This window comes from Acartia tonsa, chromosome 15 (genome assembly GCF_053477335.1).
Source record: "Acartia tonsa isolate MP-2025a chromosome 15, ASM5347733v1, whole genome shotgun sequence".
Lineage (NCBI taxonomy): Eukaryota > Metazoa > Arthropoda > Copepoda > Calanoida > Acartiidae > Acartia > Acartia tonsa.
This window is the reverse complement of record NC_137274.1, coordinates 23590697-23616527: the sequence shown is the minus strand read 5'-3', so window position 1 is coordinate 23616527 and position 25831 is coordinate 23590697. Positions and strand designations below refer to the sequence as shown.

The window sequence follows — 25831 nt, the reverse complement described above, 5'->3', positions numbered from 1 at the left end:
CCCCACCCAAATCTTTTATTTTATTTATTTATTTTTTTTTTTTTTGGGGGGGGGGGTTGGTAATATTTTCTAATTTTCTAGGGACGATTTCTATTGAGAGGGTGGTAATATCCTTCCCCAAAATAGTTTTAATCCTTCCTGTGACTCATACGAAGCTACCCTGTTAAGGAGAACCCGATCGGTTAAGCGGTTAGTGAGATCCTTCGGTACAAAACAGACAAACAAACAAACATCCTTTTACTTAATTATAAGGATATGAATTTAGAAGTGTATGCTGATCAAAGATTCCAGGTATAATCCTGCAGGTCCAGACCCTCCAGGCCCCCAGCAAACTTAGTTCCTTTGATATAAAATAACAACACTTCTAAAGACAATGGCCGATAAAATTATGTACATCCTCATTAATTATACACAATATTAATCATTTTGTAGATTAAAATTAAAACTTAAATTAAAACAAATTAAAACAAACATCCCAATTTCAAAGTTTATGTCTACATGACGTTTTTAAAAAGTAATTAATCCTTTGCTTTTAATTAAACAAAAAAATATATAACTTAAATTTTACAAAACAAGGATGACAATATCCATAAAATCAGAAGGTAGGAAAAACGAACATTAACACATTCAATAATTCGAATATAAACAAATACGTCTAAACAGAATTGCTTAAATATTATATAAGGACATACTTACATTTTTAGGTATTAATTGTATAGATGCTTCGCTTATTATATTGTACATTGTTCTAGGAATCATTATTCCAAAAAATAGATCGCATATTTATATCATACAAAATATTTTCCAGTATGGCTTTGAGACCGATCAATATCCACTGGATTCGAACCGATTCTTCGCGATACTGAAAAATCATGTATAACATCGTATTAAAGACAATTTTCCACCAATATTAAAATAAGAATCATAACATTAAGGCCCAGGCTAACAAAACTAGTTTTAATCCTATAATATTTCAATTTAATATCAGCGGAAAGCTGTCTATAATACGATCCCTTTATGAAATAAAAAAAAGAGATAAAACTAAAGTTTATTTTTAACAGTTAACAAAAAAAAACTATAACATTAAATAAACTATTTAGATTAAAATTAAGATTAGATTAATTTAACATTAAAGTTCAGAACTCATAGGGTAGATTTTTTAATCATCAAGAATTACCAGGGATCTAAAGGGTTAAGACAATGGCCGATATATTGATGTACATCTATAAAGATGCTACACAAATGTCACTCTTATATGGATTCCTATTAGTGGTTGAAACATTTGAACACTCAATTTAATGGATCAACCAATCACAATTCACTTAGGTACCATATAACTTTGGGGACTAGTGTAATAAACAGCCCATTGTCCCCTCTCTCTCTCTAGTACATTATACTGGTACCCAAAGCTTTATAATCATTTTATCTTATTCATTAGCTCAGAACCTTTTTGCAAATTTACTGAATTTAGTGTCCAAATGTTTCAACCAATGAATTTAATCTACAGAAGGGGTATGTATTGTTTATTATCATTGGGGATGTGTATCAATTTATTGTCCATTTACTTATCTCTTAAGATTATTGGTAAAACTATAAAACTTTGGGGACTAGTGTAATAAACAGCGACACACAGAAAACTGTCCCGAATTTGTATTAATTTTGAGGAACAAGACTCCAGTTACGTCATATTTTTCTTTCCCGAAAAAGGGAAGGGGGAAAGAAAAAAAAGGGAAGGGGGGAAGAAAAAAGAGATGGGAGAAAAGGGGGTTTTCCCCATCTCTTTTGAAGAGATTTTCTTCCCCCCTTCCCTTTTTCGGGAAAGAAAAATATGACGTCACTGGAGTCTTGTTCCTCAAAATTAATACAAATTCGGGACAATTTTTTGTGTGTCTAAACAGCCCATTGTGCCCTATCCCTCTCTCTCTCTTTAATTATTGTGACTTCTTTTCAGCGGGCTGTTCGTTTGTGCCAATGACTAGGGGGGCAACACCACGCTCCAGGGGGGTGAAGATATCCACGGGGACCCCCAGCAGTGGACCAACCTAGATAGATAGATAGATAGATAGATAGATAGATAGATAGATAGATAGATAGATAGATAGATAGATAGATAGATAGATAGATAGATAGATGTATTTCAACATAAGCATACAAAATGATAATAATATTTCTTACACATATTTACAAAATTTTATGCATAGTTTGGTACTTTCATAACCTGGGTTGGCCGTTGCAAAAGCTGGAAGTACCGATTTAAGACAAACATATTCAAATGATTTTTTAATGTTTCTAGCTACATAGAAATTTTAATCAGATAATTAAATTGGATATATACATATAACATATAAATAGGTTTAAATAGTATAAATAAATAGTAAGGTATTAATGATGCTATTTACACTATGATACAATGGGGTTAGAGAAATTCAAATTTTGATAGTAAATTAAGGCAAATTTTAATTATTTTTACAGACAAAACATTTTTGCTTATTACAATTAAAACTCTTATATTTATCTAAAGCTTTCTTTTTGATGAGATTTTTAGTGGAATTTTTAGTTTCAGCACACCTTATAGCAGTGTCTAGGTTGTTCCATATTTTAACAAAGCAAACATTAGGAAAAGTTTCTAGAGCTTTATGTTTAGGTAAAGGTACTTTTAATTTCATTACTCTGTTGGATAACATTGGTTCAAAAATATTATTGAATGAGTCTGGCATTTGTCCTGCAAGGAAACTTTTTACAAAGCTACCTATGTTAACAGTCATAATATCTTCAAGTTTAAGTAAATCAAGTTTTTCAAGTAATGGATCTACATGAGCATTGTACTTTGCATTAGCGACATATCTCACAGATTGCTTTTGTTTTAATAATAATCTACTCATTCCCTCACATTTAGCATTACCCCATGTTATAATAGAAAATTCCAAGTGCGATTTTACAAGGGAATTATATATAGATTTACGAATTTTAGTTGGTGCAAACTTTTTCAATTGATTTAATACAAAATTAGCACTAGATACTTTGTTAATAACTGAGTTTATATGGTGTTCCCACGTTATAAACTCATCTAGATGAACACCTACAAATTTAAATGATTTAATACTACAATCATTTCCAATTCTTTCAATCTTTTCACCACCAATTTTTATGACTAGAGAATCTTGGACACACTGCATTTTTTTGGTTCTAAAAACCATAAACTTAGTTTTGGCAACATTAAGTGAAAGTTTATTTGCTTGAAACCAAAGTTTAGCTTTTTCTAGTTCAATATTAACCCTTTCCTCTAATCTTTTTAAATTGCTATCACTGTGTGCAAAAATTGTGTCATCAGCAAAAAGTGAAGAAAATATATCAATTGCATTTGGCAAGTCATTTATATATAATAAAAACAGTATAGGACCCAGAACACTACCCTGTGGGACTCCATGGGTTATGTTTTGAATAGATGATTTGACACCATTAATTTCTACATATTGAGAACGATTATTTAAATAAGAATGAAACCATTTATTTGATAAACCTTTAAAACCATAATGGTTTAGCTTGGTTAAAAGAATTTGGACATTGCAAGTATCAAATGCCTTTTTTAAGTCAATGAAGCACCCCAGTGTGTATTCTGGTGTTTGAGAATCAAGACCTTGGTATATTTTATTCAATAATTGAATTAAGGGCTGTGTTGTGTTGTGCTTGGGTCTAAATCCATACTGATGTTTATAAAGAATATTGAACTTATTTAAGTATTTAAACATTTGACAGGCAACTATTTTTTCCAGTAGTTTAGAAAAGGCATTTAATATACTAATAGGTCTATAGTTATCAAATGAATTATTCCTTCCTGATTTAAAGATTGGCAAAATTTTAGCGCATTTATAATTGTTTGGAACAAAGCCATGTTTAAATGAAAGATTAAATAGGTGAACAACAGGATCTATAATACTTGGCATAATTTCTTTTAAAAGTTTAGTAGAAATATTGTCAGGTCCACAACTTAGTTTAGGTTTTAGCTTATTGAGAGTAGAAAAAATTATTTGAGGGGTGATTTTTTGAAAGACAAAATTTTCATTGACTGGAACCCCAAGGTAGTCATTAAAATCATTTTCGCAAAATGGAATTTCATCTGCTAGGCTGGGACCAACATTAATAAAAAAATTGTTAAAACCCTCACAAATATCTTGAAAGTTTTCATAAGATCTGTTATCATCAGTAAAAAGATTTGGGATAGAATGCGTTTTTTTATTCTTGTTAATAAGTTGATTAATTGTAGACCAAGTTTTTTTCATGTTAGACGAAAATTCATTGAATTTAGAAAAATAATACTCTTTTTTGGCTTTCCTAACTGCAGATTTATAAACATTATTTGCAATGACAAATTTTCTATTGCTATCAACGGTTTTATCCTTAAATTTTTGTCTTAATAACATTTCTTTTTTCTTTCTTAGGTTTAATAAAGCTGGTGACATCCAGGGATTTTGGGGGATAACTCTTTTGTTGGGTTTTATAGTTTTAAAAGGGAAACATTTTTCAAAGTTTTCATTGATAACATTAGAAAAGTTTTCAAAAGCACTCTCTGGATTACAATCTGTAGTTATGTCAGACCAATCAAAAGAGGATAAGGATTGCTTAAATATTTCAGTATTTTCATTAGACATATTTCTTTTTTGTATAAAAGAATCTTTGTTTTGCTTAGGATTACTAACATTTAAGTAAAATATTGGGAGATGGTCAGATAGACTTGAGTAAATAAGTCCGGCATTGTAATTATCCATCCTTTTATTTGTAAAAATATTATCAATCAAAGTGGCACTTGTTGGTGTAATTCTGCTAGGTAATGTAATAACTGGTAAAAAAGAATGAGAGATTAACATATTTAAAAAGTCGTTGGTTGGAGAATGTTCATTATATTTAAGCAGATTAATATTTAAGTCAGAGCAAAGAATTATTTCTTCTGCATTCATAATTTTGAGAGAAGTTAGAGTTGTATTAAGCCAATCAGAAAAAAATTGTATATTGCTATTAGGTATTCTATAAATATTTGCGATTATCTTAAACTTGTTTCTTGAAATGTAAACTTTAATTATTAAAGATTCAAAATTGTCATTAAAGCACGAGAATTCTTTGATAATTTCATAGTTTTTTAAGTTAGATAAATAAATAGCCAAACCCCCTCCCCTCTTTACTTCCCTATCTTTTGAGATTAGATTATAATTATTTAGACAGACTAAATCTTGATTTTTGATTCCCCACGTCTCTTGGACACATAAACAAGAGAAATTAAAGTCTTTGTTTTTGGATTCCTCTATCAAGTCTCTAAGATCATTTGATTTATTTGAAATACTGCGAATATTTAAGCTTAAAACGGAAAAAATTTCACTTTTATTACTAACTAGCGATTTAAATTCATTTTGATCAACATACTTACAACTATGCCCAAAATCACTATTCAATACAAGCTCATTCTGACCATTACTTGAAATTAAATCTATATCATCATCAAAGCCCTATAATAACAGATAAGTTTAAATTTTACAATTAAAAAGTGCCAGTTTGGAAAATTAATTTTATAAGTTATACTATTAAACCCCAAAATAGTAAACTTGATTATCATATAGTAAGAGATTGGTGACATACAATAGAGATAAAGTGTAGAGTGGTGACGTTAGTTTAGACATATATTAGATTTGAGATCAGAGAATGATTTTTAAATTTAGAATCAATTTAATTCTTTTTCACGTATTTTGGCTTTGTATCAGATTTAACACCAACATGATTAGGCAGATAGCTGTCGATATCACTTATGGTGTAAGTAAACGAATTTTCACTTTTGGGATAGTAAGTTAGCCAAACGGGGTTTTCGCCTTCTTTGACAGTCATGTTAATGTCTCCATTTTGGTTTGTGTCAAATTTGTGAATGGATCCTTTTTTCTTTAGAAATTTGATATGACCTAAAATCTTATAACGATTTTTAGTTAGCTGGAAGTTTATGAAGAACCTTTGTCTGGGAATGGATGACTTTACCTTCGGCCCAGGATGTGAAGAGTCACATTTCTTGGTCATATCCTCCCCCTCCTTCTTGTCCCCCTCCCCCTCCTTCTGGTCCCCATACCCCTCATTCTTGACCCCCTCCCCACGCAGAGCCCCGCCTCCATTTTTCGGTATATCTGACTTCTTTACTCCTCCTCTTTTGACAGCGGAAACCAAATCAAAATAGGGTGACCCATTTTTTCTGTTCCAAATTTTTAGCAGGACTGAGTTGTTTTTTAGTTCATGTACTGCTGTTATGTCAGATTCATGAATTCTGACTCCATAGCACTCATGGACAAGATCTAATGTCCTATCTGTCAGAGTTCTTGTGTCCTGTTCATCATGGGGTTCAAAGAGACTTTTCCATCCTTTTTCAACATTAGGCGGGCTAGTAAGTATAAAGTTGCCCTTAAGATTACGTTGCAATGAGTAATCTGCCGTATTCAACGCTTCTTTAGCCTCAGCCTTAGCAGTCTTCACATCATCCTTCAGATTTGTGCATTTGCCATCTTTGCCAACAGTTTTCCACTCTGATCCACTAGTGGAAATTATGTGCTGGCAAACAATAAATAGGTAGTTTAAAAGTGCTTTGTTGTTATTAACATCGACTTCACACTTTTCTCTTCCTATTTTCTTCAATACATCTTTCACTACCTCGACATCAACTTTCTTGGCCATTTTTTTAGAAATAAAAATTTTGTGTCACCCTACTAGTTTAACTGTAATTCACATGAATAGGATTATAGCGGTCAAACTAATTATGTGTTGCTTGCTTGAGAACTAGATCACAACTGATAGATAGATAGATAGATAGATAGATAGATAGATAGATAAGATCTATCTATCTGTCTATCTATCTGTCTATCTCTCTGTCTATCTATCTGTCTAACTATCTGTCTATCTATCTGTATATATATCTGTCTATCTATTTGTCTATCTATCTGTCTATTTATAAATATATATCTATCTGAATATCAATCTATCTGTCTATCTATCTATCTAACTATCTATCTGTCTATCTATCTTTGTATCTATCTGTCTATTTATATATCTATCTATCTGTCTATCTATCTGTCTAACTATCTGTCTATTTATCAATCTGTCTATCTATCTGTCTATCTGTAGTCAAGCTGCAATAACATGAATCATTTTTATTAGTATGTCTGTCTATCTATCTCTCTGTCTATGCATCCGTCTACCTATCTGTCTATCTATTTGTCAATCTATCTATCTATCAACATAGCAATCTAACCTTCATTGAGAGTAGAAGACCAGCTACAATAACATAAGTCATAGGCCCAGGTAAAAGATGTAACATCAGACAACACATGATACAGTACTAAAACATAAACAAAGATCAGCTGATTGTTAAACGTGGTAAAGGTACGTGATTGCTGCGCACAATTATGAAAATTAAGATGTCGTCTTTTGTGTTGAAATAATGTTATAAATAAGAATAGTTATTTATCGCATCTTATTATATCCATTTTTCTTTGAATATAAAAATGAATGATCATAACATTAAAACCAGTTTTGTTAGCATTTGCTTCCGGCATCTCAGGTCTAACAAAATATAGTTAAACATTTTATATACGTGGAAAGCTGTTTATAATAGGATAAAATAAATAACTAGTATCTCATTAGCCCGGGTAAAAGATGTAACATTAGGCAATACATGATACAGTACTAAAATTGTAAAGTTAATTATCCTAGCGTATTATAAATAGCTTTCTGCAAACAAATGAACAATTATAAGATTAAAACCAGTTTTGTTATCCCCAAGATGCCAAAGGCACAGGCTTAGACTTAGACATGAACCTTACTATGCCTTCTAGTTTGTGTCTTGTAGTTACTGGACTCCTAATGCTAAGTTTTAAAATAAAAGGCAAAATTTATATTCTTAGCTTCACTTAAATAAAATTTCTTTTATTATTTCAAAATTTAATGTAAGTATTTTTGTAAATATTAGGTTAAGTAACAGACAACAGACAACCAAACCTTCTGAGAAGTCCTAACTGTGCATGATAATGGGTTGCGCCTGTTTTGAGCCAAAGCATTCCCCCTACTCTAACATACCAGTAGTAAGAACCATTTTTAACATCTTTAGTTATGATGCGGTTTCGGACCAAGATTCGAACCTAGCACCTCTCTGACGAAGAGCAATCTTATACCTTAGTTGTCACACTGGGAGCAAGGAACTCGGAGGACAAGGGTCTCCACACACCACGAACAAGTCTACACACAGGTTTAATCATTCCCGATCCGTTACCCTATAATCAGAAGATCTTTTTATTACAGAAATATCTCCAATTTATATTTGGAATACATGTGACACACTTTGAACCTAGTAAAAGTGTCTGACTCAAATTATGACGTCAAAAATGAATTAACCAATGAGAGGGCACTATAAATTTTACCATTGGTCAATTACAGTGTATACTGGCCTCTCATTGGTTATTTTTTTGACATCATAATCTATAATCTGCGTCAGCCACTTTTACTAGGTTCAATACTTTACCCCAAAATTAAAAGATATGCCTTAAAGAAGGTGTCCTAACTTTTTGATTTCTATTTTAAATAGCTAGTTGGGTAATTATTGAAAAATTCGAATTTTTGGAACCTCAGTTTTAACAAAACTTTAAACTTAAATATATCCTAAAACATACCAGCATAAAATATATGGGTTCATATAAACTTTTATAATCGGAAAAATATTACGAATCCATTGTGAGCAGTTTGTCTTGGAAGTGTGCATAGGCTTTCCCCCTACTCTAACTATTTATGTTGCACACCTGACATAGGAGCAAAAGGAACCTTTTTTGACATCTTTAGTAAGTTGCAGTGTTGGGCAGAGATTCGAACCTATCACCTCACCGATGACAAGTTTAAGTGCTACATGATGAGCAAAGGTTGCTGGTTACTTATTTACCTTACAAACAGCAATGATGACCATGGCCAGAATGTTGCCCGGCATCACATGACTAGCATGCTTCATACCTGAAAAAAAGAGTCGGTACATGGAAACAAAATGAAGTAGCGAGTTTGGTTGTATCTTCACAGTAGCTTTTCTCCTATTTCTAGCCCCATGTGGGGCAATCATTAAATTTACCTAACCTAACCTAACCTATCAAAAGCTACTGAGAAAATTTCATTCCATGACGCAGCAGTAGTAATCAATTTATATGTTTTAGCGGCTACGCCCATAGAGGCCTTTAGTGGCAATTTAAATTTTCTTTTTTATTTTAAATATCTAATTTGAGAAATAATTGTCTATGTTGCATTCAAGTCTCCACGAAAAAAAAACATTTTTTGATCTTTTTATTTTTCTTGGGAGGGTGATGATACCCTCCCACAAAATAGCTAAAAAACTTCCCAGGACCTATGAGAAGCTACCCTGGTAAGGAGAATCTGATCGGTTTAGCGGTTTGCAAGATTTTTTAGTACAAACATACAAACAGACAAATGGACAGATAGACATCCTGTTACTTTATTATAAGGATGGTTGAGATAGATATATAACTTTTAAAAGTGCATTAAGTAACTTAGTAGAGCAGATACTATATTACTATACTAGCGGCTACGCCCCTAGAGGCCTCTAGGTGCACTTGAGGAGGAGAGAGTCGAATTTAATAATTCAATTTCTTATTTTAGATTTTAAAAGAAAAAGTAAAAAAAATTTTTGGGGGGGGTCGAAAAATATTTTTATTTTTTTTTTTGGGGGGGGGGGGTGCTCCCCTCCCTCATTTAATTTTAGTTAAAAGAAATAAAAAAAAATTTTTGGGGGGGAGGTTGTTTTCATTTTTTGGGGGGGGGGGGGTTGGGGGTGTTCCAGCCCCCAAGAAAATAGTTATAATCCTTCACGGGACCTATGAGAAGCTACCCTGTTAAGGAGAACCCAATCGGTTCAGCAGTTAGCGAGATCCTACGGTACAGACACACAGACAAACATCCTATTACTTTAGTATAAGGATATTTTACAAGCGGCTATGCCCCTAGAGGCAGCTAGGCAGCGCTAGTTATATTTTTGTTTTTTTTGGCGATTTCTATATTGTTATTTTCAATGTAAATAATCTAAAGGGCAATGCCCGATAAATTGATGTACATCCCAAAATATTTCACACTGCTAGTTTGACCAATATATCCAGATAAGTACCCAAAGTTTCTAAGCCAGTCAGTTAATAACTTTGGACACCAGTTAAATTTACATTCCCATTACTAAAGGCCTCTAGAGGCACTTTGGGGACGGGGGGCAGGTGCAATTTCTCCCAAAATAGTTATAAACCTTTCCTTGACCTATAAGAAGATTCACTGTAAAGGAGTACAGGGGTCTAAAGAGATAAAACAATGGCTAAATAATTGATGTACATCCCCAATGATTTACACAAAATTATCCCTCTCTAGATTACAATTAGTGGTTGAAATGTTAAGACTCTCAACTTAATGAACCAACCAATCAAAATTTAATAAAAGTCCCCAAAGTTCTAAAAACACTATTATAAAACTTAGGGGACTGGTGTAGTAAACAGCCCAATGTCCCCTCCTCCTGAATAATACCTGCATATATCTTTTTGGGATAGTAGATGCCTTTGGTGATATACATCATCATCTTAACTGGAAACATCTTGGAGACCTGGAAAAAATAAATATTATTTGTATATTCCATCCCTGTGACATTTCCCCCATCTTAGCAGTTGATAGAAACTTTTTTTGAGGACATCATTTTCAACGAGGAGACAATGAGCAGATGCACAGTTAGATCTAGACAAAGGATTTGTTGAATGTTACTTAACCTAATATCCTAGTGTGTTTGAGTATCGCATTACATCACAAGCAGATCTGGCTTCACTTTAATACAAAGGAGAATCATGCCCCAATGAGGTAATTAAGGTACTACTTCCTATCATATCTCCGACGAAGAGCCATTGCGCTATGCGTTGACCTTATAAATTAACTGATTGTTTAGTATGAGTAGAACAAATAAAAATTACAAACAATTAAAAAATACATGAAATAGTGCACATGGACTACATGTTGAGCCACAGTTGCGGAATTATTATAAATTAGCCAATTGGGGTCCCCCAAGGTTACCTTCTAGGACCAATCCCTATTAACTTTACCATTACCTCCTAAGGGCTGGATTCTCCTTCGCTTATAGTGATCATCTAGAGAATCCAGAGCATCATCCACGAATAATGGGATGCGAACTCTAACACCAAAGGAAATTAAGTCAAGTAACATCCATCAGACAACCAACCTTTTGATTGCATGACCTTTGTCTGAGAAGTCCTAACTGTGCATGGCATTCCCCCTGCTCTTACTGTTTATGTCACACACCTGACATAGCAGCAGTAGGAACCATTTTTAACGTCTTTAATTATGATGAAATGTTGGCTCAAGATTCTAACTTATCACCTCCCTGGCAACATCCCTATTAACTAGGGTTGGGCCGGATACTTTTTTGGCCGGATACCGAATACCGGATATCCGGCTGATTTATAATGCCGGATATCTGGTTCCGGCCGGATTACCGGGTTAACGTTCGATATCCGGCGTCAAAAATCAGCCAGATATCATGTAACCGGATAGTTTTAATATCCGGTATCCGGCCGGATATTGAAAATGACCGGATATCCGGCCCAACCCAATTATTAACTTTACTACCTGATAACAAATATCTTGGGGAGAGTAGAAGAGTAGAAACCATAACACAGTTGCCAACAAAACTTTATTCAATATCATTAAAATTTAGGATAGGACAATGGCAGATTAATGAAGCTTTACAAAGTGTGTTAAAAATCAGCCATGTAACGTCGTAAAAAATGAGGATGAGAGGAGAAGTGGGAAAGAAAATCCCTCATTTTTATAACGTCACATGGCTGATTTGATTGTCTTTGTAAAGCTACCAGATTAATTGATTTACATCCACGATGATGATAGACAAAATCGAGACCTACTGTAAATTTAAAGTATTGGTCAAAATGTTAAGACACTACAAGTTTGAACCAATCAATTAAAGATTAATGAAAGTCCCAAAGATTTTGACCCAACAAGTGAGAAACCTTGTTTATAAAACTTTGAGTACAATATATTACTGTATAATATCCCACCCCCTCCCTAAATTTCAGTTTTATGATATTCCTTTTAGATTGTCATTCCATGCTCCCAAAACCGGTTCGCCACACAAAGGGCTGAAAAATAAAAACAATATCATGTATATTCAGAGAGAGAGGTTGTTGTTTATTACACTGGTCCTCAAAGTTTTGTAATGTTTTCTTATTCCTTGGATTTACAACTTTAGGGACTTTTATTAAATTATTATTGGTTGGCTCATTAAGTTGAGTGTAAAAAGAGGTAATTTTACATATTATCTTTTGGGATGTACATCAAATTATTGGCCATTGTCTTTTCCCTTTAGATCCATGAGTTTTATATATTTATAAATAGCATAGTATCATAGACAGCTTTCCGCGGACATCATTCTGGTATCATGACTGAGAACAGGTTCTAATCCAGCCGATATTAATCGGTTTCAAATTTGTACCTGACGAGAAGACCTCCAGCAAAGCAGGACATCATGGCAGACATCCAGCTGGCAAAAGGATTGGTCCTAGTTGCTGTTCCAAAACTGAAATAGTCATTTATCGCATTGTATTATAAACAGCTTTCTGCGGTTATAAAAATGGACAGTTATAGGATTAAACCCATGCCTTTGGCATCTCAGGGTTAACAAAACTGATTTTAATATTATAATAGAACATTTTTATATTTATAGAAAACTAGATATAATACGATACGATACATGTTTTTTCAGTGCGGCTGAGAACGACGAGTTCTTATCCACAAGATATTAATCAGTTTCATAGCCATACTGAAAATAATTCAACAGTCAGATGGACATACAGTGAGCAGGACGGACATATGTACATGAATTAAAGTTTCAGACATTTATACATCTATCATATATTGATATACAAACCTTTAGTGTCCAAACTTAATCACCAATGTTATAATTATACAAAAGGGATAATTGTTTGTTTTTTCTATTTCGGGGTATACATCAATACATTGTTTTTCTTATTGTGTTTAAATGGAAAGAATTTATATCCGGTTGATTAGACCGGTTCCAAGCCATACTGAAAAATTATGTATAGCATCATACTATATCCAGTTTTGTACAAATACATATAAAAATGTAGAACTAGAAGATTAAAACCATTTGTTTTACCCATGCATTAAACATCTTATGTTGTTATCTTATAATTGTACATTTTTATATATAGAGAGCTGTTTTTTAATGCAATACACTAATAGTTATTTCTTGCATCATATTATAAACAGCTTTCCGCAGATATAAAATGTAGAAAAATAAGATTAAAACCAGTTTTTTTTAAAGATGCCAAAAACACTGGCTAAAAAATTGTTATAATCATATGATTGTACATTTTTATATTCCTAGAAAACTGGATATAATACAATGCTAGACATAATTTCTTTGTATGGATTGAGAACCGGTTCTAATCCACCGGATATTATACACTTTCAAATGAATATGAGAACTAAATATTATTTAACTTACCTATCACCATAATCATCTCTATCACCTTGGATACAGAGTATGAAATGAACAGTGTCAAATATGTAATGGAAATCCTAAACAGATAAAATTAATTAATACCTATATTTGTGACAACTCTTTCAAAAATTACAAAGATACAACTTGTAGGTAAAGTATTCAAAGTTCTAAGGGTGAGATCTGAGAGGTACCAAGTCTCAAATTATAAGCAAAAAGAGATAGCATAAACCCTTATACGTCCCTATTAACTTGAATGCATAGAATGAAATTAACAGTATTAAATATGTAATGGAAATCCTAAACAGAATTAATTAATACCTATATTTGCGACAACTTTTACTGCATAGGAGCTGTCAATTTCCAAAAATTACAAACTTACAACTTATGGGTAAAGTTTTCGGTATTGTATGGGTGAGCTTTGGAAGACATAAAGTATCGAATCATAAGGAAAAAAGACAGGGTAGACTCCTAAACAGATAGAATTAATTAATACCTATATTTGCAACAACTTTTACTACAAAGAAACTGGTAATTTTCAAAAATAACAAACTTCAACTTATAGGTAAAGTACCTAAAGTTCTATAGGTGAGCTATGAAAGACATAAAAGTATTGTATTGTAAGGAATAATGACAGGGAAGACTCCTAAACAGATAGAATAAATTAATACCTATATTTGCGACAACTTTTACTACATACAAACTGCCAATTTTCAAAAAGAGAAATGGTTTAGTAGACAGAAATAGAGAGAGAGAGATAGAGATAGAGAGAGCAGAGAGAGAGGGGACAATGGGTATTTCATTATTCTGGTCCCCAAAGTTTTATTATAACGTTTACTTTTTCGTTGGATTAACAACTTTGGGGACTTCAGTGAATTTTGATTGGTTGCTTCATTAAGTTGAGTGTTCACACGTTTCAACCACTAATTTCAATTTACCGACGGGGTAATTTTGTGTATCATTACAAGGTATATACATCCATTTATCGGCAATTGTCTTATCCCTTTAGATCCATGTTGACTGAGGCGCGGCTGCCCTGCTTTCATTAAGTTGAGTGTTTACACGTTTCAACCACTAATTTTAATACCTTTGGTAGATCTTGTAGCAATTCAGCGGCTGCGTCCATTCTATCTTAAATCATAAATAATTTGGGTATAGTTTTATAATAACCTTTTTTTATTCGTTTGCTTAAAAACTTTGGGGACTTTTATTGATTTTTTTTGGTTGAGTGTACAAACGCTTCAATTGTAATGTACAGAGGGAGTAATTTTATGTATCATCATTGGGGATGAATGTCAATTTATCGGCCATTGTCTTATCCCTTTAGATCCCTGATACCATATAATGACAAATGATAAGACAATGACAGAACGGATTGCTCTTTTCATTAATTTAGGCATGTCCTTTCGATTTCAAACTTTGCATGGTGATTCCTGTAGTAGTTAGGAACAATTTCGAAAGCGTAATAACTCTATAATCAATAACAGAATATCCGTACGTCCATTTTAAACATGTCGATTTTTTACTTTTTTAACAACAAATTTGTATGTGATATTATTATTAGATTGATCTGATTCCTATGACAACAAAGTACAAGCATCTTTACAATCCTAACAAGCCCTAACAATGTAAGTATGTCCATAAACATTATCCTCTATTTCAGCAGTTTATAACAAATTTACTTAAATTTTTTTCAACTTTTTATACGAAATGATGCGTAAATTTGTTGCAAAACTTTTTAAATACAGAATACTGTTAAAGAACATACTGCCATTTTTAGGACTTGATTATAGAGATGCTTTGCTTGTAACATTGTACCTTATTGTAATAGTAATCAGTACTCCAAAAATCAGATCAATCTGATGATTATATTACAGAAAAAAATGCTTTTAAAAAAGTTAAAAATCATCATGTTTAAAATGGACAAACGGACATTTTGGTAATGATTATAGAGTTACTGCACTTGCTAAGTGGTACCTAACTACTACAGGAATCATCATGCAAAGTTTGAAATTTGAGAAAATTATAACATGCCTTAATTAACAAAAAGAGCTAATTGTTACGGACTGACGGACGGACCTACCCTAATTATAGAAAAGCGTCGCTTTAAAAAAATATATTCACATTCTAATAAAAAAACAAATAACAAACTAAACAGCTGATCCGAATATTTAAATTTTCTAAATGGCAATTTTTTTTGGCCACTTTCCAAGATTTTCTGAAATGCAGCTTCTTTGACAGGGATCTAAAGGGATAAGACAATGGCCGATAAATTGAAGTAAATAAAATAACCCCTTCTGTAGATTATAATAAGTGGTTGAAACGTTTGGACACTCAACTAAATGAACCAAGCAATCAATATCCAATGAAAGTCCCCAAGGTTGTTATGCAAACGAATAAGAAACGTTATTTTAAATCTTTTGGGACCATTGTAATAAACAGTCCAATGTCCCCTCCCTCCCTTCTTTCTCTCTCTCTCTATCTCTCTCACCTTCTCTCTCTCTGTCTCATCCTCCTTTTCTCTCTCTCTCTCTCATCCTCCTTTTCTCTCTCTCCTTCTCTCTCTCTCTCCTTCTCACTCTCTGTCTCATACTCTATCTCTCTCTCTCTCTCTCTCTATCTATCTATCTATCTATCTATCTCTCTATCTCTTTCTCTTTCTCTCTCTCTCTCTCTCTCCCTATCTCTCTCTGTCTAACCCTCTCTCTCTCCCTCTCTCTTTCTGACTAATTCTGTCTTTCTCTATCTCTATCTCTCTTTCTCTCTCTCTCTCTCTCTCTCTCTCTCTCTCTCCTTATCTCTTTCTGTCTAACCCTCTCTCTTTCTGACTAATTCTGTCTTTCTCTATCTCTATCTATATATCTATCTCTCTCTCTCTCTCTCTCTCTCTCTCTCTGTCTCTCTCTTTCTATCTATCTATCTATCTCTCTCTCTCTCTCTCTCTTTGTCTCTCTCTCTCGTTTTCTCTCTCTCTCTTTCTCTCCCTCTCTCTCTCTTACACACATTCTCTCTCTCTCTGTCTAACTCTGTCTTTTTCTCTCTTACGCACTCTCTCTCTCTCTCTTTCTCTCTCTCTCTCTCTCCCTCACTCTGTCTAATTCTGTCTTTCTCTCTTTAATTCTCTCTTAAATTCTCTCTCTCTCTTTCTCGCTTGCCCTACATATGCATATGATCATTTTTGTTTTAGCTTTCCTATTTTTCAATAATGGATGTAGAATATACATGGATATTATGACAGGGGAAAAATTGTCGTCAATTTAGCCTGCTAACATGAAACTCGTTTACTGGTCAGTTCGTTCATCCAGTAGGAGGGTTAAAGGGGGCAAATCTTTATTTTAGCCCCCTGCAAGCTTTACTTTATTAGTGAACATGAATATCTGGTGTAACTTCCAGGTAATAAATCCATTGTTAAAAGCGAAGCTTTTCTATGATTAGGGTCAGTCCGTCCGTCCGTCACAGAGAGTTAGCTCTTTTCATTAATTTAGGCATGTTAGAATTGTCCTATCGATTTCAAACTTTGCATGGTGATTCCTGAAGTAGTTAGGTACGATTTAGAAAGCGTAGCAACTCTATAATCATTACCAGAATGTCCGTACGTCCATTTTAAACATGTTGATTTTTCTACTTTTTTAACAACAAATTTTTATGTGATCCAATTATCCGTTTGATCCGATTTTTTGTATATTGATTCCTAGAACAACAAAAAACAATATTATAAGCGAAGCAACTCTATAATCAAGTCCTAAAAATGTAAGTATGTCCATAAACATTAACCTGTATCAAGCAGTTTTTCATCAAATTTACTTATAATTTTGCTTCGACTCTTATTCATTTATATTCTGCTTATTCAGTTCTGACAAAATACAAGTGGTAATGTCCGTTTGACTTAACCGTTTCAGTGCTTCGCTTTTATGGATGTTGTCATCCTTGTTACAATTAAAAGCGCAACTCTATTCTACATTCTAGACATATGTAAGTACATCAAATCAGAGAGAGAAGGGACAATGGTCTGTTTATTACACTAGTCCCCAAAGTTTTATAATAACGTTTTTCTTAAACGTTGGCTTGCCAACTTTGGGGACTTAAAGTGAATTATGATTGGTTAGTTTATGAAGTTGAGTGTTAAAACGTTTCAACCACTAACTTTAACCTACAGAAGGGGTAATTTTGTGTATCATAATTGGGGATGTACATCTAGTTATCGGCAATTGTCTTATCCCTTTAGATCCCTGACATCATATGAAATTCTAAGAATCATTAAGAATCATTCCTTGAATGATTAGGCACACAACTGGTAAAGATCTTTTGGTACAGATAGACATCCTATCACTTTATAAAAAAAATAGCGGCTACGCCCCTAGAGGCCTCTAGTGACATTTAAATGTTTTTTTTTTATATTTAAATATTTAATATGAGAAATAATTTGTCTATGTTATGATTAGCTGTTAAATTCATGTCTCTACGCAGCGCCACTACGCTAGCGACACTATGCGGCGGGAATATTTCAATTTTATTGTTATTTCTCTTGGGAGGGTGGTGGTACCCTCCCCTAAAATAGTTATTAATCTTCCCGGGACCTATGAGAAGCTACCCTGTAAAGGAGAACCAGATCGGTTCAGCGGTTAGCGAGATCCTTTGGTACAAACATACAAACACACAAACTTCCTGTTACTTTATTATAAGAAAACAAGCGGCTTCGCCCCAAGAGATTTGATCACCTAATTTTTCATATTTTAGATTTAAAATAAAAATGATCTATTTTTTATTTTGGGAGGGGGGAGGTTAGTCGACCCCCCCCCCCTATTTTAATGTTAGTTTTATAAAGAAAATTGTTTTTTTTTTATAGGGGGGGGGGTATTTTTAATTTTTATTTTTTTTTGAGGGGGGAAGATATCCCATCCCCAAAGAAAACCTTCCCGGGACCTATGAGAAGCTACCCTGTAAAGGAGAACCAGTTCGGTTAGCGAGATCCTTTGGTACAAACAAACAGACAGACAGACATCGTTCTACTTTGTATTATAGATAGCCTATCGCATCTAGGGATCTCTATTCGAAGGGGAAGCAACGGAAAAAATAGTATAAAACTGTTCCGAGCCTCAAGTCTAAAAATAGCCTTAAACCGTTCCAAGGCTTATGTAAAGCTTTTCTAAAATGGAGTACTCAATCGATGCAGTAGTTATTGAAATCTCAAGAAACAGACAAAAAAAACACCTTACTACTTTATAAATTAGGTTAAGTACCAGGGATCTAAAGGGATTAGACAATGGCTGGTATATAGATGTACATCCCCAATATGATACACAAAATTCCCAAGCTATACTGTAAAGGTACGATTCTTCGTATTTTTAAAATGGCTTTTAATAGGTTGGTTATTTTAGGTTATATTGGCCTGGCCCCGCAGGTTTAGAGCCCCCCGCAGGGGATAGAAACAGGAGAAAAGCTTCTATGAAAAATACGAAGAATCGCCCCTTAAGGAGCGTTGCCACGAAAGGGACTATACCCAAAATGTTTTCTTCATAGAATACCTACTTTGGTTTGTTTTTTCTTGTGGTAGCTTGGATACTTTTCTTGTGGTAGCTTGGATACTTTTCTTGTGGTAGCTTGGATACTTTTCTTGTGGTATCTTGGATACTTTTCTTGTGGTAGCTTGGATACTTTTCGATACTCTGGGATACTATTGAAAAGGTTAGAATTGTCCTATCTAGGGATGGCAATCCGTCAAATTTTTGGACCGGATACGGATTCTTACAAGAATCCGTCAAAAAATGGCGGATTCCGGATTTTTATTTTTGGCGTTTTCTGGATTCTAGCAATATTTAAAAGCCTTTTTTTAAATTAAAAAATTTAAGTGCTATATATGTCCTTAAAATTATTGTTCTTGGTGTTCTCTATAATTCACTTTCGAGAATCGAACTAGATTTTGAAAGATATTATATATAATTATGATAATCTTTGCCTTCAAAAAGGGGGAGAAAAAAACTCAAGACGCTGGGTTTAGCCTACCAATTAAGAATCCGAATCCGCTATTAAAAAACGGATTCCGGATTTCAAAATTGTCCAAAAATTGGGCGGATTCCGGATTCGGATTGTCAACCCTAGTCCTATCAAACTTTGCATGCTGATTCCTTTAACAATAAGGTACAACAAGGAAAGCGTAGCACCTCTATAATCAGTAACAGAAAGTCTGTACGTCCATTAAGAACATGCTTATGTTTTCTTTCGACTCCAATCTTTTGGGTTGTATAACTATATCCTATTAGTATTCATCTAATTGTTGGAAAACTGATTTCTATTACAACAAGGTACAATATTATAAATAAGGCATCTCTACAATCCTAGGCAAATCCTAAATATCGAAGTATGTCCTTTTACTGAATCTACGCAACTTTACAACAAATTTAAGTACAGTTTTGTTTAGACTAACAAAAAGTTCTGTCACCCTACAAGAGTTATTGTTCGTTTGTCCTTCCTGCTGATTTTAAAGTTTATTTTATGGATGTTGTCATCCTTGTTTTATTGAATTACAAGCGGATTCGCTCCTAGCCTCTAGGAGGTTCGCCCCAAGAGGTAATAGGAATTTCCCCTCCCTTTTAAATTAATTTTTGGCAAAATTTTAGATTCCAAAAAGAGGGAGGGGGGATATTTTTCTTTTTCGGGAGGATTTGGATTGTCCCACCCCAAACAAACAATAGCTTAAAAGCATCACAGGACCAGTAGGTATATTCCCTGAAGAGTATAGCCAAATCGGTTCAGTAGTTACTGAGCTCTTAAGCTTCAAACAGACAGATATACACACGGACAGACAGACATAAAGACAGACAGACAGATAGACAGACAGACAGATAGACAGACAAATAGACAGAAAGAGACAGACAGAGACAGACGGACAGACAGATAGACAGACAAATTGACAGACAGAAAGACAGACAGAGACAGACGGACAGACAGACGGACAGACAGATAGACAGACAGATAGACAGACAGACAGATAGACAGATAGACAGACAGACAGATAGACAGATAGACAGATAGACAGACAGACAGATAGACAGACAGACAGACATCGTTCTACTTTGTATTATAGATACTAAATAGTAATATTTCACATAGAATTTATTTTAATTTGCCAACATGTTTTTTACATTAAATAATTATAAGATATTAGGTGTTTCCCCTCAAAGTGCCTATCGAGCACAGGAATCCCCCTTTTTAATGCCTTTGGTGCTCCTAACATAACCCAAGTAAAAAACAAACAAGAAATTATTTTCAGTATGGCTATGAAACCGATTAATATCCGCTATTTTGGAACCGGTTCTCAGCCATACTAAAAAATCATGTTTAGCATCGTATTAAAGACAATTTTCCACGAATATTGAAATAAAATTTTATAATCAAAGACAGTTTTGTTGGCCTGGACCGTCGGGCCCTCGGCGCTAATTAATTTTTCATTTAAATATCCGCGGAAAGCTGTCTGTGAAACGATGCGATAAATAATTATTTATTAATATTTATTTAATAAGTGGAAAGGCAGGGGGGGGGGGGAGAAAATTGCCGTTAATTATAAAAAGGGATCTAAAGGGATAAGACAATGGCCGATAAATTAATGTACATCCCTAATGATACACAAAATTTCCCCTTCTGTAGATTAAAAGTGGTTAATGAATCAATAAATTATAAGTCCCAAAAGTTGTTAAGCCCACAAATATGAAAATTATTAGGTATTATAAAACTTTGTGGACTAGTTTATTAACACTCTATGGTTGTGTACCCCAATTATAATAAACATAATAATACCTTTTGTTTGGAGATAATTTGATCTAAAATTTTAACCAAAAATAATTAAAAACTACATAAAAGAGTAGGTACTTAATGACTAATTATGTTTATCATATTGGGGGATGTAGAGTCTATTATTTTCAATTGTCTTATCCCTTTAGATCCCTGTAAAAACAAAAAAATAATTATCTAAAATTTGACCTAAGATTAATAACAGAAATAGACTTTTTGAAGAAGAAAAAATCAGAAAGAAAAAAATCGTCCAACTTTTTATTAAAAAATCTTTGTAAATTGAAATTTGACACTTCTATCCACAGTAAGGCTTCGAAATCGATTAATATCCGTTGAATTAGAACAGGTTCTCAGCCATACTGTATCATACTGTGTCGTATTATAGACAAATTTCCACGAAATCCGCGGAAAGCTGTCTATAATACGATGCGATAAATAACTATTTGAAAAATTAAAGGGTTGAGGCGGATGGGACACTTTTTGGAATTTTAAGACAAAGGCCAATAAATTAAAATACATCCCCCAATGATTATACACAAAATAACCCCTTCTATATAATATATTGCAATTAGTTGTTGAAACGTTCGGACACTCAACTAAATTCAATAAGTCCCCAAAGTTATTGAGTCAACGAATAAGAAAACATTATTATAAAACTTTGGGGACTAGTGTAATAAACAGCCCCTTGTACCCTCCCTCCCTAAGTCTCAACTGCCTCCACCCTTTGAACACTTTTTAAAAGCGAAGCTTTTCTATAATAAGAGTAGGTCCGTCCGTACGTCCGTCACAGAGAGATAGCTTTTTAGGCTTAATTTAGGCATGTTAGAATTATCCCATCGATTTCAAACTTTGCATAGTGATTCCTGTAGTAGTTAGGTACGATTTAGAAAGACACTATACAAGTGTTAATGTCCGTTTGTACTACAATTTAAGTGCTTCGCTTTTATGGATGTTGTCATCCTTGTTTTTTTTTTATAAAAATAATCCGTTTAATGCCAATTTCTGAAAAATTTGAAACTTTGTGACTTGCAGGTTTTTTCTTTCTTTCTTCTTATTTGATATCCTAAAAATAAATAAATAGTTAAAAATGTAATAAGAAAAAAATCCTTTAAATATGTATTGCATCGTATTATAGACAGCTTTCCGCGGATATTAAATTGAAAAATTATATGATTTTTACCAGTTTTTTTATTCGTGGAAAATTGTCTGTAATACGATATGATACATGATTTTTCAGTATGGCTGAGAACCGGTCCTAATCCAACGGATATCAATCGGTTTCGAAGCCATACTTGAAAATCCAATATTATAGACAGCTTTCCCCGGGTATAAAACAAAAAAAAAATTAATTTTAATTTTCGTGGAAAATTGTCTGTAATACGAGTGGGAGATTTGCCTTGGCTAAGAACAGGCGCAACCATTCATAGTTAGGAAATCCAGACAAAGATGATGCAATCAAAGAGTTGGTTGTCTGAAGGACGTTTGACCATATAATCATAAACATCATTAAAGGAAGCCAGCAAGAAATACACCGCTTTAACTGCTAAAAGACTGCCACAGTAGACCCAATAACCCAAATTTGAAGTCTCTAGCTTCAATAAAAAAAAGTTATAAGCATTTCAAATTGACATTTTAGAAATTTCAATATTAAATTACGTCGCATAGAAAGAAAATTATTAGCTTATTTTTGACAATAAGTTAGGTTGCCAGTAAAAGATTATATCAAAAACTCTAAAAAAAAATCTGTTTACTTGTGGCAGTCTTTCAGCAATTATATTGGTGTATATCTTGCAGGCTTCCTTTAAGCTAAGCAGAATTAAGTTCACAGATACATTAAAATAAGATCTCATCTTCTATCCTTATAATTAAAAGGATGTTTGTCTGTCTATTTGTCTGTGCCAAAGGATCCCGCTATCCGCTGAACCGATCGGGTTCTCCTTAACAGGGAAGCTTTTCATAGGTCCTGTGAAAGTTTATAGCTATTTTGGGGGAGGGGATCACCACCCTCCCAAGAGAAATAGCCCCTAGAAAAAAATCTCCCCCCCCCTCAATAAAAAAAAAATCCCATCCCAAGTTTTTTTTTCTTTTAAAATCTAACATAAGAAATTGGGTTATCCAATTTAACTTTCACCTCCTCAGGTGTCCCTAGAGGCCTCTAGGGGCGTAGCCGCTAGTAGGTTACACAGTACGTACAGCCCTAATTAAAGAGTAGCTGCGCTACTAAAAGTTCCTCACCTAAAAAGACAGGGGTAGATAGATAGATATATTGTTTCTAAAACTATAGGTTTGATAATTTTTATGATACTGTGTCTACGCCCCCGGCCCTAGAGGTCTCTAGTGGCACTTTATTTTGTTTTTAAACATCTAATTTGTGTATGTTTAGATCATCTGTTTTTTAATCATGTTTGTATGTTTTTTTTTCGGCGATTTCTCATGGGAGGGTGGTGGGACCCTCCCCCCCCCCTCCACCTCATTCTAATGAGAAGCTACCCTGTCATGGAGAACCGTATCGGTTCAGTGGTTGGCGAGATCCTTTGGTAAAGATAGACAGACAGACATCCTTTACTTTATTATAGAGAAAAACAAGCATTGTCTGTTTCATATACTACCCCCCAATTTTTATAAAAAAAATTTCTTACTCGTTGTCTTAACAAGTTTAGGGGACTTTTATTGAATTTTGATTGGTTGGTTCATTATTTGAGTGTCCAAACGTTTCAACTACTAATTGAAATCTACATAAGGGGAAAATTTGTGTATTATCTTTGGGGATGTGCATCAATGTACGTTTGGACACTCAACTCAATGAACCAACCTATGAGAATTCATTAAAAGCCCCCAAGATTGTTAAGCCAATGAATAAGAAAACGTTTTTATAAACTTTGGAGACTAGTGTAATAAACAGTCCAAAATCCACTCTCTCTCTCTCTGATAAGATAATGGCCGATAAATTGTTACACATCCCCAATTATGATACACAAAATCACCCCTTCTGAAGATGAAAATTATAGGTTGAAACGTATGAAAACTCAACTTAATGAACCAACCAATCAAAATTCACTAAAGTCCCAAAAGCAAACAGATAAGAAAATTATAAAACTTTGGGGACAAGTGTAATAAACAGCCAATTGTACCCTCTCTCTCGCTTAGCACTCGCAAAAAAGGTTGTGCAATCAAAATATTATCATACCATTCCTTGTTGATAGCTGTAGCGGAGCTACTATAGACCAAAGTTGATGTCTTGCTTAATAATTCCCTCTGTCGAGCTTTCTTTGTCCGAATCTCCCAGCAGGCTATCTGTTGTACCTGAAGGTCACGTAACACAGCTGTTTTTAAAACCGTTTTTTAACGATGTTTTAAACGTTTGCGAGAGATCTTTTGGAAAGCAAAGTTGTAGTTTATTGCCAATAATTTCATTTGATACTTCGACAGATTTTTGTCAGATCACCCCTTCTATGATTTTTTTGCCTTCAAAAATGGACCACCAAAAAAAATTGGTTGTACCTGGAGGTCACGTGACACACAGCTATTTAACAGGCACTTTTGCGGAAACAGTGAGTATAGTAAATATCTTTGGACTGAGAGGACAGGTTATTAGTCATAAAATCATTCTTATATCAGATAAATTTTCCCAAGTTTTAAGATTTTTTGGATAGGTCTACAAGTTCAGGAGCTGCAGGCCTCCCAGGAGGTCCATCCAAAAAATCTTAAAACTTAGGAAAAATTATCATATAAAAATGATTTTATTTAAGTTAAGCTTCACAGAGGACCCATGGTGGTTTTAGGCTATTTTTAAAATTCCTTGATGCTAGGGGCGACGCAATAGTTGATGATATACAGCTATTAATGATCCGAGAGAAAGGGGACCATGAGCTGTTTATTACACTAGTCACCAAAGTTTTATAATAACGTTTTCTTATTCGTTGGTGGTGGGTGAATTGTAATTGGTTGGCTCATTAAGTCGAGCGATCAAACTTTAAATTTTTAATTCAGAAGGGGTAATTTTGAATATTATCATTGGGGATGTACATCAATTTATCGGCCATTGTCTTATCCCTTTAGATCCCTGAGTATTAATGATAAACTGCTGTGTTTCCTGATGATAGCATGCTCGAACTAGGTTTTATCTATGGAAAACAAAAACAATCTAATTTTTTGAGTTTTCTTTTCCACTTTATATTGTTAACTTAACAATAGAGTAAAACACTAGATAGGGAAGGGGTTAAATAACTTCATTTCCCTTTCCCAATGACTATGTGCCGACTCTTAATTAGTTCTTTGAAAATCAACCTATTGCGGCCAAGTAGCAGAAAATAATTTGCTAGCAGACGAAAAGGGGGAAAAATAAAGGGGAGGTAGTTATCTGTATATACGTAACATCTATACTATAGGGGCCTTTAAAAAAAAATTAGTACTAAAAAAAGGCGAGATGTCAGTCTGTATGTTTTTTTTTGT

General features: G+C 33.7%; 2 protein-coding genes across 8 annotated transcripts in view; both read right to left on the bottom strand.

Annotated features, from left to right (window-relative positions):
- Nucleotides 1-1036: 1036 nt before the first annotated feature.
- LOC145307389 (trimeric intracellular cation channel type 1B.1-like) lies at nucleotides 1037-14747 on the bottom strand. Its single transcript, XM_080149807.1, has 10 exons — nucleotides 14679-14747; nucleotides 13598-13671; nucleotides 12563-12646; nucleotides 12164-12209; nucleotides 11683-11748; nucleotides 10576-10651; nucleotides 8951-9018; nucleotides 8193-8291; nucleotides 7274-7360; nucleotides 1037-2042 (listed from the first exon to the last, which is right to left on the bottom strand). The coding sequence occupies exons 1-10, from the start codon at nucleotides 14715-14717 to the stop codon at nucleotides 1932-1934; spliced, it is 750 nt and encodes a 249-aa protein (XP_080005933.1). The 5' UTR covers nucleotides 14718-14747; the 3' UTR covers nucleotides 1037-1931.
- A 5942-nt stretch (nucleotides 14748-20689) lies between these two features.
- Usf (upstream transcription factor usf) overlaps nucleotides 20690-25831 on the bottom strand; it is a 39274-nt gene continuing 34132 nt past the window's right edge. For 2 of the 7 annotated variants that reach the window (XR_013875431.1, XR_013875436.1), the window contains exons 12-15: nucleotides 25477-25505; nucleotides 24574-24686; nucleotides 23615-23659; nucleotides 20690-22442 (exon numbers count right to left, since the gene is read on the bottom strand). Coding sequence is in view for 1 of the 7 variants with exons in the window: in XM_080149805.1 (XP_080005931.1) it covers nucleotides 24597-24686; nucleotides 25477-25505 (119 nt within the window). In the remaining 6 variants the exon portion in view is untranslated. Of the gene's footprint in view, nucleotides 22443-23614; nucleotides 23660-24566; nucleotides 24687-25476; nucleotides 25506-25831 lie in introns of all 7 variants that reach the window. The other 5 variants (XR_013875434.1, XR_013875433.1, XR_013875435.1 and 2 more) reach the window with 5 other exon arrangements.

Bases quoted from the DNA above. Each gene is read 5' to 3' on its own strand.
- LOC145307389 (XM_080149807.1), bottom strand. From the start codon at position 14,717: ATGGACGCAGCCGCTGAATTGCTACAAGATCTACCAAAG. The intron at 12,647-13,597 runs GTAAGTTAAATA...TGACTATTTCAG, and splicing joins AGAGATGATTATGGTGATAG to TTTTGGAACAGCAACTAGGA. The intron at 2,043-7,273 runs GTTAGATTGCTA...CTATCTATCTAG, and splicing joins GTCTTCTACTCTCAATGAAG to GTTGGTCCACTGCTGGGGGT.